Here is a 19,848-nt window from a genome sequence, read left to right as displayed (position 1 = left end):
TTATCTTTGGATATAATTAATGGCTTAGTAAAAAAAAATCAAATACACTATTTTCTAGACAATATTTCCATTTTTTTTTGCTCATTTTTATTTTACTCATTTAGAAACTATTACTATTTTCTAAACAAATATTACCATGTTTTTTTATCATGTGCTTTTAGGATATTGGTTAGCATTTTATTTTTATGTTTTATGTCGAGGCAAATAGGCAATGCTTTTGTTGAATGTAGGATTTCCTTTGAACAATAGTTTATTTGTAGCACAATTTTATTTGGAGCTCAATAAGCTTGTCACGTAAGATATTTTGTTGTGTAATATTGTTTGGAAGAGGCTGAACTTTATCTTTCATGAAATTGCATTGCACAATCAAAATAATCCTACCCCCCACCACCCCACCTACCTGCAAGTTGAACATCCCTAAATTCGAATAAACACACACTCAAGTTAAACATGACGAAGTAATGAGACCTTGGGTTTGTATGATTTGTAAAAGTTAAGTATGGAATGTAATAACACAAGACAAACTTTTATGGCATTGAATGACTTTTGTCTTGTATGATATTTGGTTCATATTAGGTATAAAAAGTTACTTCCATTATTATCAAGGTATAAAATTGCAATAAAAGTATAGACCTCAACAATAAAGAAGCAAGTAACTTACGATAGTGAGCCAAAAATCAGGATGATAAGTCTTGTTATGATCACTGAGTTTATTATACAATTTTTTCGTTTTCTCATTTTGAAAACATGCATCTAGTAAAGAATGAAATACAATTAACCTTTCAACAAGTACATAAATAGATTGAAGTGTAAACATAATTATAACACATGCATGTTATTGTTTAGTAAACAATAACAAATTATGTGTCGACATGTACATGCCGCAAAGAAAATAGAATTTAGTCATTTCTTATCAAAAGGAAAAAAATGTTAACTAATCAAACTTTATTAAATGATGAATTACTTTTTTAAATGGATAATTTCAAGTTGTTTTACAATTCTCGCAACACAAAAATAATACATAAAAACTTATTTATTTGTATATGTTGTTTTGTATAAACTCAAAAATAAGTTAATTCAAACGGGCTTTAAAAACACTTTAAAAAACTTTATAACTTAAAAGTATTTAGTAATTAATTTGAATATAATTTACTTAATGAGTTTTTTCTAAGGGCAAATTGTTCTAAAGAATCGAGTTCGATTTTTAGGAAAAACAACTTTTTATTAGATTTTATTTACCTCTTTGTTGAACTCCAAATCATCAATCTTTTTCTTTTAGAAATCGAAGGGTTAATACACAAAAGAATTAAGATCATCCAAATGATTATAATATGCTGACTTATAACGATATTGCTTAAAAAACATTAAAATGATTTTTTTAAAATTATTTTAATAATAACTTATAACATTCATAAAATAAAAAAAAATAAAATGATTTTTTTTTAATTATTTTAATAACTTATAACATTAATAAAATTTCCTATGTTGTATTAGTTTTATGGAAACTCGGACACTCCACTTATTCACCTTTAAGGTGAATTTTCTAGCCACTAGACTAATTGACAAAAAAACAATAAAAAAATTATTATAACTAAAATATAATTAAAACCATGCATGGCATGTGTGCAACACAAAACCATTACCTCTAGTTGTTACAAATCAAGCAAACTCAAAATCTTGTTAGTTTTTTTTCCTTTGACTAAAAATGTAATGTTAGTTATTATTTGAAACATTGTGGATGCAACATTTTTTTTTCTTCTTTCTTTATAATTTGTAATTCCAGTAAGAGTACTATTGTCAAATTAGAATAGATAGATAACTGTTCTGTTAGTGAGACATGACCGAAGTATATGGCAACCCCAAAACTTAGGAGTTTCCCACATTCTCTTCACACCTATTTTGTCTCTAACAGAATCACTTTTGAAAACAAACTCCTCCAAACATTTGTCCACTTTTACTCAGTCTTACCATACCCAACAGATCCACACGTTAATATAGACAGAGACACCTTTGCAGCTCATCAAAAAAATGCATATTCATCCACACACCTTCAAACCTTAATTTCTTCATTCATTCATTCATTCATTCTGGATCATAATTTTTTTCCAGCATCTTTCTCACTGGGTGTGGAAAGAAATAATAATGACCCTTAAGGGTGGTACAACACAGGCTTGTGCAGCATGCAAATTCCAGAGAAGAAAATGCACACCTGAGTGCCTTTTAGCTCCATATTTCCCTGCAGACCAACCAAAAATATTTCTCAATGTTCACAAACTATTTGGAGTTAGCAACATTGTCAAAATACTAAAATATTTGGAACCTAGTCAGAAAAAAGTAGCCATGGACTCTATTATCATTCAAGCTAATTATAGAGATAAGTATCCTGTGCATGGATGTTGGGAGGAAATTTGCAGGTTACAATATCAAATATGGTTGATGGAAGAAGAACTTCATGTTGTTTATCAACAGCTTGAAATTTGTAGGCAACAACAACAACAACAGTTACCTCATGATGATGTGACTTCACAGTTAGAATTGGGAATGGCGCCGCGTTCGTCTAATGCGCTTGCACTGTTTAATCAAACTCCACAACCACAGAGTTATAATATTAACAACAATAATACAGTGGCTGCTCCTTTGTCTGTATCTCAGCAACATTCCTACTCCAACAGCAATAGTGTGGATTATAATAACTCACCCCTTTACATGGATTCAAAGGATAATGCTACAAATCCTAATTTGTGGATTCAGTGCCCTTACACAAGTAACAATAGCAATTCAATAACAATGCAACCTCATCAGTTGGTTGCCTCAGAGTCACAACCACTGTCATCTGTCCAACAAGGAGTTGTTGAAGATAATTATGATGAAATGCATTCATTTTTTGATACAGTTGATGATAGGCAATCATACATTTATTCTAAGGAGGCTTATGAATCAAGGTATATTGATCAATTAACTATGTCATAATTATTAAGCACACAGTAAAACAAACAATGCACAAGTTCCCTTCATCAGAGGTAGTCTTGTCGGGGGTTTGTTCCAATTTGAACCTCCACAAGCGAATTCATACAAAATGAGATTAAAGTTTAATGTTGAAATTAGATATAGTTGGCAATTGATAATCATTTGCATATTATATATCAAAATCTTATGAAATGAAAATGCTCATATTTGATATTTGTACATCTCTGCCTGCAGTTCGGAAGAATCACTGAAAGATACAAGAAAGTGCACAGAGCATGTTTCTGAGAATGAACTGAAGAGTGCAGCTGCTTGTTTCAGCCTTACCAGTGTCAATTGATCAGTACTGTGTTGCCTTCAACGAAATGAAAAGATGAACTAGGTTTCATTTTTCCATTCCTTTTTGGATTATTTTTTAAAAAAATTGGTAATCTTGTCATTATTGAGTTTCCAATCCTTCATTTGTCAACATTCGAAATAGAAGCAGATACCTTCCATTATCTATCAAATTGTGTTGGTTATGAGAAGGCAAAGAATAATATCCAGATAGAACACTTTTCATCAATTTATACTGAATATTTGACTGTTCTTATCTACTATCTATCATCATAACATAAACTGCATAAATATTTTAGAGCAATTTTATATATTTCCTTCTTATGTAATAGTCACTATTGCAAAGAATGATAACAAAACCAGATTATGCAGTCAAACACATCAAGCATGAAAAAGTAAATTATGCTGTCAAAGATCCAAGCTATTTGAAACATCATGACAAAGATAAATAAATAAGATCAAGATGGACCAGGGACCTAACTTAAGTCATATCATTAGTAAAAGAAGGGAAGATGTCGATTACTAAAAATATGCATAGTTGAATTTCCTTTCAGATGTGCTTGTTTCATTAATGCAGCTGCTATTTTCATTATTTAAAATAAAGGAGATATAATCAGCATACAACTACAACTTTTCCCATTAATTCAGATTAGCTACACGGATAAAAAACTTGTATCATTGGAAAGGTCACTCGATCATATTTAAAATATAGAAAATACTGAAAATGCATTACTTTATGTATTACTGTCTCTGATGTCACTTTGTATAAGACACTATTTCTATAAATCCCAATGCTTCTCAATTAAGACCACACAAAATTATACCCTTTTGATTTAAATATGTTTTCTGTTTCAGAAAATGTGACTTATTTTTCAAGTTAATTCTTATTAAAGTTTTATTCATTTTAACCTCTACAATTAACAGGAATGTGTTTTAGTATTCATCAGAGACAAAAACCACACTATTTTGTTGAATGGAGGAAATATAAACAATGATTTTATAAAGTCGTGGTTTTATGGACTAATATTTAATCCTATATTGTGTCACTTTGATTGTCAAATGCAAGCTTGATCAAATGCGTCAAAATTTACGGTTTATTAATGAGGCTCATCCATATTCCTCTAGCTTTCGGATTATCCGATAACTTCTCACCCTTCTCGGCATTATTAGAAGATACAACACAATAAAGGTGTTATCCACACTATGCATTTAATGAGTAAGCATAACCAAAACAAAGTAGACGGCAAATATATTCTAGCAGAAAGTTGTCATGAATATCATTTCTTGATTTTCAAACTGAAATTGCAATGATGATTCTGAATAGTTGAACAGCAAAGGAAGATTTTAAAACAATTAAATTTCATAGGTAACAATGTAACTATTTTTACATTATAGGAGGATAATTCTGGCATAAGCGATAGAACTAAAAATTTAAAAATAAAGTATGATCTAATGCTTAAATACAAAGAAGCTAGGAGAGGCAAACATCTATGCTCACACTGGAAGAATCATAGAACTCTAGTGTTGTAGGAACCACAACAAGGGCATTTATGGTAAAGCCAGTGGAAGGGAGCTGCTCCTTTCTTTTCACAGTCATTACATAATATAACCTGCAGATATAGGTTCGATTAGAGTATATGTTTTGGCAAAACAATACAAAATCTAAGGTTTAATATGAGACGGGAAATAAGAACAACAGTTGACTAGCCTGAGTTTGACCCAAAAACTCGTCAGACATTTTCTCCTCGGCCAATAGCGCATCTAACATCCTAAAATAAACCTGCAAGGCATTCTGATAGTTTTAGAGAGATGATTACTAAGATAAATGGAGTGCCGATGATAAACATTAAGATCCAACTTAATAGTTCATCTATTTCAAACAGACAAGTTGAATCTTGAGCAGCTGCACAAGAGTTCTCAAGTATGTGAAATAACAATGTGATTTGAAAATGATATAAGAACTGAAATACAATATTCAACGTGAAAAAACAATCGCCTATGCTATCAAAATCTATGTACTCAATGCATTGGTAGAGCATCTTAACTGGTCTCTTGGAATTGGTTTCTATATGTGCTTATTTTCACAATTTACTTTCTTAATTTAATTAATATTACACTTTTTACAGTAATTAATAAGTAGTATTACCTAAATCTAGTATAAATAAGATTAGTGTGTTATCTTTGTAGCATATACTCACATCAACATCAATATAATTTTATTATTTTGAATATTCTTTCTCCTCCGACAACAGTTAAAAGACTATAATGTAAGGCATCCTATAATGTAAACCATTATAATCACCGGGTCGGATTTATATTAGATTACTTGACCCCAAAGAAATAAAGGAGTATTCTATCCTCAAGCTATTGCTGTAATTGCCTCCTCAAATCCTAGTAATGAGACTGTTGATTATCAAATTTCTACAGCTAGAAAGTCAAGAGAAAATAAGATAGTCTTTAGAGAGATGGGAGAATCTGTCTGGCGTCATCACATTAATGAAAAAGCACGTAAGCCAGAAGGTGAAGATGTTTTCATGATTGATGACGAAGATGCAAATGTTCCTGTCGAGGAGAAGAAAGACGAGGCTGGTGGGTGGACTGAAGCAGGGATGGAGCTATGTGGATGGTTACGCAGGCCGATGCCCCCACTTTTCTTTTAAAATTTTCATTACCATTGTATGATATATGTTCATTCCCTACACTGTGTTAATATTCTATTATTTTGTTGACATATATTTATATGTAACATGCATCCCATATTCCATTGAAGATATTTATTTCTCTCTTGTTTTTTTTGTTTTTGTTTTTTCTGTTAATCATCCGTTTTTAAGAAAAGAATTCACTATTAATTTGGAGTTTGGTCGCAAAATATATAACCGCATGTTTAAAGGACCAAAAGACTCACTTAGATCAATTTATTGTTGGTAAATCTATATTTTGAAACATTTATTTTATTTTCTTAACTTTAGGAATAAGAGAATCAAAAAATAATTATAAACTTATACGTAAATAATGCCCCCACTACTGAAAAGTTTTAGCAACCTAACTCGGAAGACAAGGAGGATATAGTTCCGGATGAAACTATACGCGAAATTGCTGTAGGGAAAGGACTGTCGGGTGCATATAAACTGCTTAAAGATCGATGATCGGACTGCAAGAAAGCTTCTAGAAAACCTCCAGTATATATAGCAATGTAATGTAAGTGATGAAACATATACAATCATTACCATGGCAAAATATATTTGCAGCAATATGAACAACATATATTAATATAGGATATGTGGTGACAAATATTGACTGACCTGCATGTCTCCAAGTGACTTGCTACATATTGGGCAGGTATAATTAAAGCAAGTATATTCCTGAAAGTCCACCACAGATGCTACTAAAGTTATCTTTGTTTTTGCTGCATGATTGTGAGGGAAAAAATACAAGGAAGTACCTGAAAACATGTTGAGTGCATCACATGACCGCATGGTAGGGCTTTTACTGGAGAGCAGGATGTGAATATATATTCATGACAAATCGGACAATTTTCCTCTAAAGATTTCTCCCTGCATGTATGTGTCATGAGAGAACGAGACATACAAGCATTGCAACTCATACAATGAAAAAAGTCGACACCCAAACCCTTTCCAACTCGGCATAAGTTGCAATAAGGACAGTGGTAAATTTCCCTGTTAAGAAAGCCAGAGTTTTAGTCAATATAGTTTTAAAGAAGATATGTGGCAACACAATTTGAAAGCTTAGCATAAAGATAAAAGAATAAAGAGATTACTTGAAATATGTTAAACTATGCCCCATTTTTAATTCTCATTATCATATCCAATACAATTATTTTGGATGACAAAGTAAAAAGGTCATCTTACCATAAGTTTCTAAAACCTGCCTTCGATAGGTATGAAAAACATTAAGATGGCATATTATCCACTCTTAGCTGGCCCAATGGCATTCTATAACTACATTCACCTATAACTGATAGCACACTGTTCACTTATCGGTTGCCACTCACTTAACATTCTCACATTTATAAAACTAAAGCAACTGTGAGTAGAGATCCTTTTTATTTCTCAAAATAAATGGAGAACTATATTACTACGGTTGTGGGTGTATAAAAAGCCTAATTATATCACTCATTCTAGAAATGTCTAACTTTATGACCCTAAACTATATAGTGGAGCTCTCCGTTTCTTTTGAGAAATTGAGAGGATCCTTGGCCATCAAATGTTGTCACCCAAAAATGTTTAAGCAGTCAACTGTGTCCTCAATCCTATCTTAACTGAAACACAAAATTGTTAGAATATTATCATTTAGTCAACTGCATTTATGTTTGAGATGTCATTTAGTAGTTATAATCTCCTTCATAGACTCCAATTATCTCCTTAAATTATGGTATTTATACCATAAATAAGGCACTAGCAGGCCTAGGACACAATTTCTCTCAAACAAATTCAAAAGTAAATAAACATATATGCTTCTCTGAAATAAAGTCAAAAGTTAGTTTATAAAGAAACCAGTTAAGCTACATTACCTTTCATCATCAAATAATTTGCAGATCCTGCAGTAATATTTTGCCATGGATAAATTACAGCAAGAAACTGACGAGCATGTAGCATTGACTGGTTGAATCACCAAGCACTTCATACACATCATCTTCGTAATAGATTTCCTGCATACATTTAAGCAATCTGTCAAAGATGAATTATGAAAAATCAAATTCCCCAACTCATAAAATAAAACATACATAGAGCACATACTATGCTTACCTGTCAATTGAATGATCTGATACCTCATCATGGCAATGTATGCAAGCATGAAGTTGGTTGCAACAGGGGGCAAAAAGCTTACAATTTCTCTTGTAGTGTTTGCAACCATAGATTTGTTTGAGAGGGTCCCTGTAAGATGGATGTTTCCCAGGGAATTCTTGTCCATCGCTTTTGATATTGGCTTCCATAGAAGATATCTGCTGTCTAATAATCCGACGGCTGAAAATACGTGGAAAGTTATGTTAAAAACCTCAATTGTATGTCTAACATAGGCTTGGAATAGATGAATGACAGATGCAATTAGTCGAGCAGGAATACACCATCTTCAAAAAAAAAATAGCCTGCTAACTTCTAGCAAATAAATATCATTGGTTCAATGGTTTGCAACATAACACTTAAATGCATTCACGTGCAACTATGAAAGACTCATTTGATACTCGTGGTTTACTGCTTTCTAATAGGACCATGGACTCGAATATAGTACAGGTCTGGTCCAAGATTAAGAAGGCTTACATATTTAAACCTGCAGGCCCAGGCCACTAGAGCTTAACTGCAACCAGGATAAAAACATATAGGTGTTGAGGGATTGACCCAAAAATAGGGGTAGGTGTAGAGGGAAGGTTAGTCACAGAAAGAGAGTATAGATGAGAGAGAATATAGGAGGTACAAGCAGAAATGTAACAGAACGAGAGAGGGATATTCTGTTCAGTTTAATTTCAGATTTTAGCTTGGACGAAGTGTTATTATCCCTGGTGAGGAGCACGTTCAGCTCTGTCCTTTCTCTGTAGTTAGTTCCGATTTCATCTTCTACTCAGAACACAATACCCCTTTTATAGATAGGAACTGTTTCCTATAACATTATAAAATTAGGTAAGAAACTGTCTACATCTTGATTATAGTTGAAGCTGAACTTCACTAAAACTGTCCAATTATTGTAGCATAACAATCTAGGCAATATTCCTAAATTGTTACTCCAAAACTTGAGAAGATAAAACAAATTTCAACAACCAACTACCCAAAGAGCTAAGTTGTTAGGTAAAAGCACATAGTTTTTGAATACATCTATAACAAAAACCATTAGGAAAATCACAAGTAAGACCAACCTCATTAGTAGGCTCTGTATTATGTATGACTTTTTCTGAGGATCTAGGCACGAGTCACGAGATACCCTTCTTATTACCTTCTCCAGATCATTTTGACTCAATTTCAGAAGTCGGTCATAATGCCCAGACTTGTCAAAATATTGAATCGACCGACTTTCACGATCTATCGGACTTATGGTATCTGGTACTTCATGGCAGACATGCTTCTTAATATCATGAACTTGATTTGTGCATTTTGAACATTGACTAAAATTTTGTTCTGCATAATTAACCTCAACACTGTCATCAATGTTGTAGTTGGACAGCTCAAAATTATTGCCAATATGATCTTTCTGCAAAAAAAATAATCTTTCGTTGGCAGATGATTCTGCTTGTAATTCATTAAGAACTTCTTCAGACAAATATTTGGAAATAATCTCAAGTGGCTCAACATTTTCTAGAGGGGCATCATTTGATCCATCTCCTGCCTTGGCTAAACTGTACCCATTCCACCATTCCCTTAACCATTCATCAAACATTGTATTCTTAGTAACCATGGACCATAAGAACATTAAAACATGTTGCTCTTCCTGTGTTAAAGATGACATTAACCAAGGTATCATATCTTGTAATATTTCTGCTCTTATTCTTCCAAGCATGCATCCTACAATCTTCCCTTGCTCCCGGTTCGAGAAGAACTCTCTAATTATTGGCCAAATTTCTATTTCCTCGCGGTTTATATGATCAGAAAGTAACTTATGCATTGATTTGCACCTTTCTTGCAGCTTCCTGATTAAATCACGACGCCTTATCAGTCTCTTGTCCCTTATCTTTGAATCAGTAGTAGAAACCGAAAGATCTAATACAGCCATCTTATCAAGAATGCGAGATATTTTGCTGAAGTGTTCAACTTCATGTTTGTGATCAAAGGTGTAGGCAAGGCTAATGTTTTTGCCTTGACCTATTGCCTCCAAGGCTGGAAAAACTATCTCGTCCTCTGCATCACTATGGATTTGATGCAGAAAACATATGAGATGGAATCGTTTGCGGAAATCTGTAACCAACTCACCATGTTCCTCTAACTGAGCTGAGCCAAGAACTAGGTAATCCAAATCTTTCTTAATAGCTTTGTGAAAGAAGAAGATCAGGTCAATTGGTTTTGGATCATTAAGAAAGGAAACAGAAGAAGGATTTTCTGCATGAAATCTTGGATGCTGATTTAACTTCATAGCAGTGGCAGGGAAAAATATGTGCATATTAATTCCTGTGGAGTATGGTGTCTCATACTTGTTCGCATTTTTGGATCCAGAAGATGAGGAATAGGACATACAATTCTTTCCACAACTTTTATGTGGCTGCTTGTTGGAATTTAAGAATGAATCCTCACAAACTTCCTTCATTTTCTCAGATGAAAAAGAGTGTCTTCTTTTGAACATATGCTGCAGGTCCTGTCGGAATTTTTCCATTGAGGTTTTACCTGAATAACCGATGCGGAACCATTCATGTAACAACGGTGCAAAAGCTTTACTGACAGAATTACTTCCTTCCTTTATGCAATAGAGAATGGACCTGGATTCTTGTTCAGACAAGTGAACTGAGAACCAAGTTATAACACATTTTAGTAACCCAAGTGGCATCATATGCAAGCTCAAGCTTAGAAGCCTCACTTGTGTTCCATTACTGCAGTTCTTTCTAAAGATAGGAAACACCTGATAAACAATAAGGGTGTCAGAATGGAAAACATTTGAAATGTTATCATGTAGCATCCTTTAATAGAAGAAATAAAACTTGTGGATAAATATGGATCTAAGATATAACCATAAATTCATCTTTTCTCGAAAAAATGGAGATTTATTCTTTCTCTCATTTCTTGTTCTTTTCACTCAGATTAACAAATATTTCATTCCATTGAGAACTTCATAAATTAATTTGTCAGTATACGTGGATAGGTTCGTCTATTCAAAGCATTTTCATCTCATAATACTTGTACAATCAAGTATGGTTTCAAAACCACAATATGAGCATAATTAATTAAACTGGCGAAAAAAAAGGTTAAGGACCATCATCATATATTATTAATATGATGTTCTCTTGTTCCTTAGCTTGCATGGTAAAATAAAAAATAATTGGGATTTAAATAGAATACCTCAATTTCTTGAAGAGAAAATTGTTTGTTGACTGCTGATACAAATGATTCAAGTTTTCCGCAAAGCTTCTCTACAAATTTGGTCAAAGGCATTCCATTTTCTGAGTTATAGAATAGCAACTGTTGTATATCTTCAATGTGACTTTGACCTAGAAAATGTTCAGTAGACTTGGAAAACCGGTCATCGTAAAGTTTGTTCAGTACAGGATGAAGGAATTTCTTCAAAGCATTGCTGTGATCAGAAAATTATATTCAGAAATTGGACAATGGAGAAGAAAAATAATAAAGATAGAAGAAAAGGATGGGCTTTCAAAATCTTCAGCAAAATTAAAATTTAAAAACCAAAAACCAAATTAGTCAGATTCCACACACCAAAAAATAAAAAACCATCAGAAATATTACTTGTAAAAGACGAGGACATCGGCCAAGAATTTTAGTTGGATAAGTATTGAGTCTAAATTTTGAAAACAGCTGGAACTTCTCATTAGATAAAGTTCTTGCTGAATTTCTTTCAAATCTTTCTTGATGGCATTATGCCAAAGATGAAGAACTTTAACTTGGTTCACCCCATCTTCTGTTTCTTTTCCATTCACTTTCCTCTGACTTGAAATTTCTTTGGAGTTCTCATTGCAAGAACTCGGCCCAGATGATCTTTCTATACGTAGGAATCCATGAGAGCCTTGAAGTTCTTCACTCTGAAAATATGTCTGGGTGAGGGTTTGTTTGTTGCTTCCAAGCCAAGAAACCAAAACCTTCACAATTAGATCTGAATTATTAAAAAGGCGTACTTAAAATTTTATTCAGTATTCAGTAATAAACTTTGGCTAACCTCTTGCAGTGCTCTTTCCATTGGTGCAATTTCATTAAAACACTGAGTAACTTCTGCTTGTTTATCTGCTGAAAGGAAAGATACCATCCATGGCAAAATTTCTTCCAGCAACATTATAGGAACACTACATATGAACTGCCACACAAGTGAGGCTTGTTCTTTAGTAGACAATTTTTGGATCAACAGAGGAAAAACCTGAGACAGTGGATAAATTTTATAGTAAGTATGATAATCAAAACTCAAGTATCAACAAATACATGCTCATGCAAAAATTTACATCTTGAAGTGATTTCTAAGTATTGCTTGTTTTCGTGTTTTACCCCCTTCATACATTTCCTTGTCCTGGAATCAGCTTCATGGTTCATATCTCTTTAATATATAACTGTCATTAACAACGTAGATGGCTGAGCAACTAACTACATGAAAACTGTATTTTATGCACACGCACAAGGAAAGGTATTAGGTATGCCAAGCCTAATTGACACCGGCTTAATCACTTTCACAAGTCAGATTAATGTCTTCTTTTTTTGTACACCTGGGAAAAGATGGAGGGATTTGACACCAAAGTTGAAAAAGGGAAAGGAGGTGGGGTTGCATTTTACCCTATATTTTTAGGCTGTTTTTATTTAAATTATAGTTATAACAGTAGTTATTAGCTATTAATTAGTTAATTTTTTATTGGCTTCAATACATAATACCAATTAAGAAAAAAATATTGGGGAAGGGGAAAATTTCTATTAATTAAAGTGACACTAGTGACCATTTGTAACTTCCTATCACAATTTCATTTACTATTTAGTACCATGGTCTATATCCTATAAGGAAAACGAGGTAACGAATAAACTAAATTATACTTATGAAACACAACACAAAATTATCATCTACAGTGTTCAAGTGAACAAATAGATTCTTGTCCAAAAAAAAATATGAACAAATAGATTAAATGTATTTAAGCTGCATTTAGTGAAACATGTATTTATCACAATAGGTTCAAATAAATGGGAACTAAAGCAACAAAAGCATAGTCAGAAAGACAAAATAACCACATGAATGCATTATGCCTGAAAAATGAAACAAGAACAAAAGATGTAACTAGGTAATTTTTCATGAACTTGATAATAGAATTTTTTTTACTTGCTCTTCTTCTTTCAGCATATGTTGGTAGATGGAGGTTTGCAAGATATCAATGCAGTATACAAGTTCTCGGAACAGCTTGAAAATATTATCACTAGGGGCCATCAGCTCATCCAAGAAGTGTAAAATAGAATCAAACATCCCATTGGTGCTATTATGTTCAAGGGAATATGTACTTGCAACATTTTTTACATGTGTATCCAGTGCATGGAAGATAATCTGCCAAAAATTACTTTCAAGTTATATTCTGGATTCCAACCTTTAAAAAGTAGTAGTAAACAATCATAAAATGCACACACCTTGTCACACACAAAGGCATGTGAGAGCGTATAGCTGTATACTACGAACTACTCCTTCTGTCTCATGTTAATTGTTACATTACATTATTATTATTTTCAACACATCATTATTACTAACTACTCCTTCTGTCTCATTAAAATAAGTGTCACTCTATATTTTGAGTACATCATTATTATTTTATTTCAATTCTACCTTCAAATTAATATTTGCATTACTTGCATATTCGTGTAACAATGATTAACACGAAATAGTTAATAAGAATTATTTTATAAAACTATTACACTCTTTAATTCATTTGACTAAACCAATACAAGTTTCTTTATCATAATTGATTTAATGAAGTAAGGTGTTTTAGCACATAAGATATAAGAACCATATAGCTACCATTTTAGTTCAAATAATGATGAAATTGTAAATTAAGCTACTATTTTTTTTTTTGAAGAAGCTAAATTAGCCCATCCAAATTGGCACCAGAGGGAATCGAACTTGAGACTTAAGGAGAAGCAAACTCTCAGGTCTCAAGCCAATACCACCAGACCAACTCAAGTGGATTGGAAATTAAGCTACTATTAATCAACAAAAACAGACAAGAATCAGCAAAATTACTCATAAGGTAACTATTCAACTTTGAAGTTAAATTTCCCAAACTAACATAAGATTAATTCACTATGCGTACAAACTATGACTATGAAATGATTATATGTTTAGTTCCACTTCTATAGGGGCCAAAGTTGACACTAGAGGTGTAGAATTGATTATGACATGTTTGGTTTTTCTAAATTATAATTGATTTTGTCTTCAGAATTGATTCTATTTGAAGCTTTCTATAATTGATTTCTACACTCAATTTTTTTGTTTTTCAACTCACTTTTACATGAATGTATTTAAACATAAATCACTTTAATTTCAACTTTATTTTAGTCAGAATCGATCGATTCCCCTCGAAATCAATTTTTCTCACCGCAGAACCAAATATATACATTATTTTCAGCGTGAATTTCAACTTTGAGAAAAAAATAAAAAATAAAAACACAAACTAACCTCGTCTTCAGCAGCACAATGATACTTAAGAGCTATTTTCAGAAACTGAAATCTCTGTTGAAGCTTAACAACTAATTCACGGTAACGATGCGGATCATCCTCCAACGACGCCGTATCAGCGAATAAACGAAGCTGATCGAGTTCAAAACGGAGCGCTTTATGGAAACAAACGAACAAAAGTATAGGAGCATCAAGGATTCGAAATGTTGAAAGAATGTCAACTGAATCGTTCACCTTCACATCGTTTTCCTCCTCCTCTTCCTCCATATCCGACAAGGAAGGATCTCCGCCTCCCATCTACGGCGAAAATATGAGCAGTAACGATCATCAACGGCGGAAAGAGAGAGAAAAGGGAAGTTCTGAGTGCAGAGAAGCATTGGATTTATCTATCTCTGAACTCGTTGAGTTGCTTAGGTTTTGTAATTGTTTATTGATTTAAAAAATGAAAACAATGAAGTGAGAGATTAATTAATTGAAGAAATGAAAAATTGATTTGAAAGAGACGTAGTAACCAACGGTGAAGAATTGTTTGTTAGTTCTTGTTTGGAGGTTTGAGATTATTGATTATTTGATTTTGATATGATATTTGTGAGAGAGTGGCATGAACCTTGCCTGTTAAGTGATTTAACTAACTTATATAATTAAGCGTGATGAGGACGCGCGTTTTTGTTAATTCGCGCGCTGGGGTAAGGGATTGTTTGGTTTGAATAATGAGAAAATAAGGGATTATTTGTTAATTGCTTTTGTCTCGTTCAAAGTTTTTTTTTCTTCATAGCTTACTCAGTTGAGTTGTTTTTGTTTGTTGTAGTTGTGGGTCAGTGTCATGGCCACGTCCATGCTTTCTACTGTGGGGTTACTTCCATGCTGGACGGCGCCACGTTGTCTCCCTCCACATTTTTTAATTACTTTTAACTGGAAATTCAAAATAGTTCTTTTTCATGCTGCTTCTACCATTGATAGGAGTAATTCTTTAATCTTACGGGCACGTTAATATGCACAAATTTCTCGACTGATGTATGGTCCATAAATACTGTATAACATTATAAAAAAATATAAATTTATTAAATTTATTACTTGATTAAAAGTTTATACCGTATATATTATTCATAGAAATATTTGATATGTTATTAAGATCCGTTAAAACTAACGGTATCGATATGAATCATAATTATATGATTTACTAGAACTTTGACTCATGCGGTGCATGGGTCTAATTGGCATAAGTTATGGTGCATAAGTCTTGCTTATGCACACCATGCATAAATACCCGAGATTGCTTAGCGCGCCCCCCAGTTTGCTTAATGCGCCCCCCATATTGCTTAGCACGCTCCCATATTGCTTATCACCCCCCAGTTTACTTAGCGTGCCCCCCAAATTGCTTAGTGCGCCCCCCAAATTGCTAAGCGCGCCCCCACCCCCAACATAAATAACACACAAAACCATTCCACAAGCAAAATGGTTTTGGATTACAACCCTCTAAAACCATTCAACAGTAAAATTGGTTTTGGCATTATAAGTACATCTAATGTGAAACCATTCCACAACAAAATGGTTTTGGGGGGCGTGTGAAAAAATGTGGGGGGTGCGTGAGAAAAAATTGGGCGCGCAAGAAAATCTGGGGGTGCATTAAGCAAATTGGGGGGTGCGTTAAGCAATTTTCATTATTTATGCATGGTGCATAAGAAAAAAGCTTATGCACCATAACCACTCCCGGTCTAATTAGGTGTAATATGTAACAATAAAAAATAAAATACAAAAATTCTAAGAGCATTTTCAATAAGAGTAGTATAGGGAATTTCATGGACTAATTATTCTATATTTGTTTATGTGCTTATTTTATATTTTATATATTTTTTAAATAATTTTGGAACCCCATCGTTTTGTTTACTTATTTAAAAAAAAATGCCGATAACTAAAGGTTAAAAATTGATGATAATTAAAGGTTAAAAAAAATTAAAGACATAATCAAGAACATAAACTTAAGTAGACATCCATAAATAAATAAAAATTGTGATTAATTCCGCCGTTCAAATTTATTGAAAACATGGTTAACATATTAGGATTCCTAAATTCTTTCATAATTGAAGCACATGTTTTAGCGGTTGAAAGGTTTTATTGTAAGTAAGGGATGCAGGTTCGATGACAAATCTGTATTTTTTTAATAAAAAACTGCAATAAAAAGAAAGAGAAAATGAGGGTGGAAAAAAATTTGGTTTAGGGTTAGCTTATGTTAGCAAGCTTATAATATAAGAGATTATCGGTTTTTAATTGTTTAAATTATGCAATGAAAATCGATGGTGCTTAATTGTCGTATGAAATATTTCCTATGAAAGTTGATGGAGCTTAACACTTTGTGGACATAATTTAAATCACAATTGGTATGCTAGTGCAATTGTATCAATTGATCATCGGTTAATATTAAATCTGCAATGTTAAAATCAAAATAATGAATGTGATTAGTGACATGACTATGGTTGTGTTTGGTTGTATTGCAAAAAAAAAAAAAATTGATTTAGTAGAATTGAGTTTGATAATAACTTTCCAAATTACACGTGATAATAACTTTCCAAATCTCACATGATAATTATTCTCTAAATTTATGATCCGGTAGAAAAAAAAAAACATCGATCAGGAAAGACATAAAAATATTTCGTGATGAATAATATAGTCAACAATAATTTTGATATGATATACTTTTAAAATTGATGGTGTTTATCAATTATTGCACATAATTTTAATCACAATTGTTATATTTGTCATAGTGGTTGGAAATATTGTCTTGCATTGAAAGGTTGCGAGTTCGAATCCTAGTCAAGACAAAATTGTATTATTTTTTAATAAAAATTGCAAGATAAAATGGAGGGAAAACAGAAAAAACAAATTAGGGTTTAGATTTTGCTTGTGTATACAAGCTTATAATATAAAAGATATGGTAAAGTTCTTTGTACGAATATTTGAGTATAGCGAAGAAAGTTGTAAAGCACGGTGAAACCTATAGTCTTTTATGGTGGAGAAAGTACCTGTAAAAAAAAGTTAGCACTTTAACGTTGTGAGGTGGATGATGTGCAGAATGAGTAAATTGTACCTAAGCGCAATGTTGGGTCGCGCTTATATAGACGGATCGTCCCACCCGTCTATGGTTGATCCGGCGTGAAATGCGAAAGACAGTTAAGAGTTAATCCGACAATAATAAGTAAAATGGACGTAATCCGGTATGGTGAGGCGCGCTAAATATTCTTTAGTTTGATGAGTTGAGCGAGCTATAAGAAGAAAATAATTTATTTTTGCACACCTTGTCCTTTCTTGCGTGATTTCTGCATTTCCAAATTTACCCCTCGCCACTTATGGAGGCGCAAACAAATGAGACGAATGATCCCTAAATAATTGCGCCGGTGAAATGGGTCATAGACTAGTCGAAACATTTAATTATTGAGATTTTCATCTCGCGCCCCTGGTAGTCCTCGTTCACACCAGGAAATTTCAAAAATACTCCCCTCGCTACTTAAGTAGCGAACTATGGGGGCACACAATCTGGGAAAACAAAGTTCGCATCCTCGCTATTGAGATTTTTTTTGTTTTCACCACCAATATCCGTCCTACTAAACCACCTAATATAGTTCGAGACCAGTTCTGGCATCAAGTGGTTTCAGCCTCTTCCAATCGCAATTATGGGGGATCGAACCGTGGTCCTCCTAACTAAGTTCAGCATCAATCACCACTGGACCAACTAACGATTAATAGCTGATTTCTAAATTTTGGTTAATATATATATATATATTAAATAATTGTTGATTAATAAATTACTATAAGCTTTGTTTCCTCGAGAAAAACAAAAATAATGAAGTGACTTTGACATCCAAATCAATTGATGTCAGAATTTTTTGATTTGGTCTCAAATATAAAAAATAATCAAATTTATCGAATCATGATAACATTTGTTTTTTAATCTTTTATTTTATGATATTATAGATATAAAGTTTTCATGTCTCATAAGTTTAGCTCAAATTGTAGTTACTATCGGGGATATTATTGGAGTGACTGTGGTTCGAACCTCGAATTTCACGTTTCTCCACATTTAAATGTGTGAGTCTTGCAATTAGGTTACTTAACCACAAAAAAAAATAATTAAAGTTTTCACTATAATTTAAATGTGATTAATCTCTATCGAAAAATTTATCAGACACACAATATTGTTCTTCCCTAAATTTTTTCGGTATATATAATAGTGAGATTTTTAATTTTATTTTTGAAAAAATACCCAAAAATCAATTGAAACCTTGTCTCACAAATTCGTAGATGGTACAAAAAAAACACAATATATAAGTGAAAACAATGTCATTAAAATAAATCACTTAACTTATACCATATGATTAAATTAAATGGACAAACTTATAAATTGATCAAAAGCTTTAAAATAAAGTCCAAAATTACATAATTGAAAATGAAAGCAAGAGTATAAAATTATAGTTTGGCTAAAATAGATGACTAAAATGCATTTAACCCTACTCACTAAATAAACAGCAATATGAATACGTGACAATGTGACATATCCTTTCAGTTCACTAACAGAAGCATATTTACCTTCAATTATTTTATTTTTTTTATAAAATTAGTAAATTACCAATTTACCATCAATACTTTTGTTGAGAAAGCAACTACATACAAATATCTCTATATCACTAAAACATCATAAAAATTGATATTTTAAACACACTTGCTGTATATAAATAGTTTTAGAACAAAAAAATACTAAAAATAAACTTATAAAACTGTAGATAAATTTGTCCTTTTAGACTGACATCAAATATTCAACCTATATAAATTTGTCGGTTCCATAGTCAATCCCTCTTGAGATTTTTAAGGATTTTCCATAAATTAATTAACTTGTATTTGAAATGAAATAATATTATTTACATTTGTTCTCATTTGTGGATTTTTTTATATATATAAAAATATCCTATTTTTTAAAACTATTAATTCTAAATACCCTAAAAACAAACAAAAAAAATCTAAATAGACTTTTTAGGTTAAATTACACTTTTGACTAATAACTTTTATAAATTTACGATTTTGACCCTATACTTTTCATAATAGCACTTTTACTCCCTAATTTTTTCCCCTTTTGCAAAAGGTTGGTCTCCTTGATTTTGATAAAGTCAACGCACACGTGGCAAGTGACTTACATGTCACGTCAACATGTTTTTGTCACATATGCTGACGTAGCGAGAGAATCAAAATCGTAAGTTTGTA

General features: G+C 32.4%; 2 protein-coding genes across 2 annotated transcripts; one reads left to right on the top strand and one right to left on the bottom strand.

Moving 5' to 3' along the window:
* The first annotated feature begins 1,761 nt into the window (after window positions 1-1,761).
* Window positions 1,762-3,351, top strand: LOC123883355 (LOB domain-containing protein 27-like). Its single transcript, XM_045932131.1, has 2 exons — window positions 1,762-2,942; window positions 3,202-3,351. Exons 1-2 carry the CDS (start codon window positions 2,143-2,145, stop codon window positions 3,302-3,304), a joined length of 903 nt encoding a protein of 300 aa, XP_045788087.1. The 5' UTR covers window positions 1,762-2,142; the 3' UTR covers window positions 3,305-3,351.
* A 1,273-nt stretch (window positions 3,352-4,624) lies between these two features.
* On the bottom strand, window positions 4,625-15,367 carry LOC123883354 (zinc finger protein BRUTUS-like At1g18910). The gene is made up of 12 exons (XM_045932130.1): window positions 14,599-15,367; window positions 13,258-13,476; window positions 12,124-12,318; window positions 11,697-12,046; window positions 11,295-11,526; window positions 9,170-10,857; window positions 8,067-8,285; window positions 7,832-7,969; window positions 6,743-6,977; window positions 6,603-6,662; window positions 5,009-5,080; window positions 4,625-4,910 (listed from the first exon to the last, which is right to left on the bottom strand). Exons 1-12 carry the CDS (start codon window positions 14,893-14,895, stop codon window positions 4,809-4,811), a joined length of 3,807 nt encoding a protein of 1,268 aa, XP_045788086.1. The 5' UTR covers window positions 14,896-15,367; the 3' UTR covers window positions 4,625-4,808.
* Window positions 15,368-19,848: the final 4,481 nt, after the last annotated feature.

Source organism: Trifolium pratense, linkage group LG5, assembly GCF_020283565.1.
Source record: "Trifolium pratense cultivar HEN17-A07 linkage group LG5, ARS_RC_1.1, whole genome shotgun sequence".
NCBI lineage: Eukaryota > Viridiplantae > Streptophyta > Magnoliopsida > Fabales > Fabaceae > Trifolium > Trifolium pratense.
This window is presented reverse-complemented; position numbering and strand designations above follow the sequence as displayed.

Coding starts and splice junctions, on each gene's coding strand:
- LOC123883355 (XM_045932131.1), top strand. CDS start 2,143: ATGACCCTTAAGGGTGGTACAACACAGGCTTGTGCAGCATGCAAATTC. Junction 2,943..3,201: donor AAGGAGGCTTATGAATCAAG/GTATATTGATCA, acceptor CTCTGCCTGCAG/TTCGGAAGAATCACTGAAAG.
- LOC123883354 (XM_045932130.1), bottom strand. CDS start 14,895: ATGGGAGGCGGAGATCCTTCCTTGTCGGATATGGAGGAAGAGGAGGAG. Junction 6,978..7,831: donor AAATTATTTGATGATGAAAG/GTAATGTAGCTT, acceptor CTTTCTTAACAG/GGAAATTTACCACTGTCCTT. Junction 6,663..6,742: donor TGCACTCAACATGTTTTCAG/GTACTTCCTTGT, acceptor GTGGACTTTCAG/GAATATACTTGCTTTAATTA.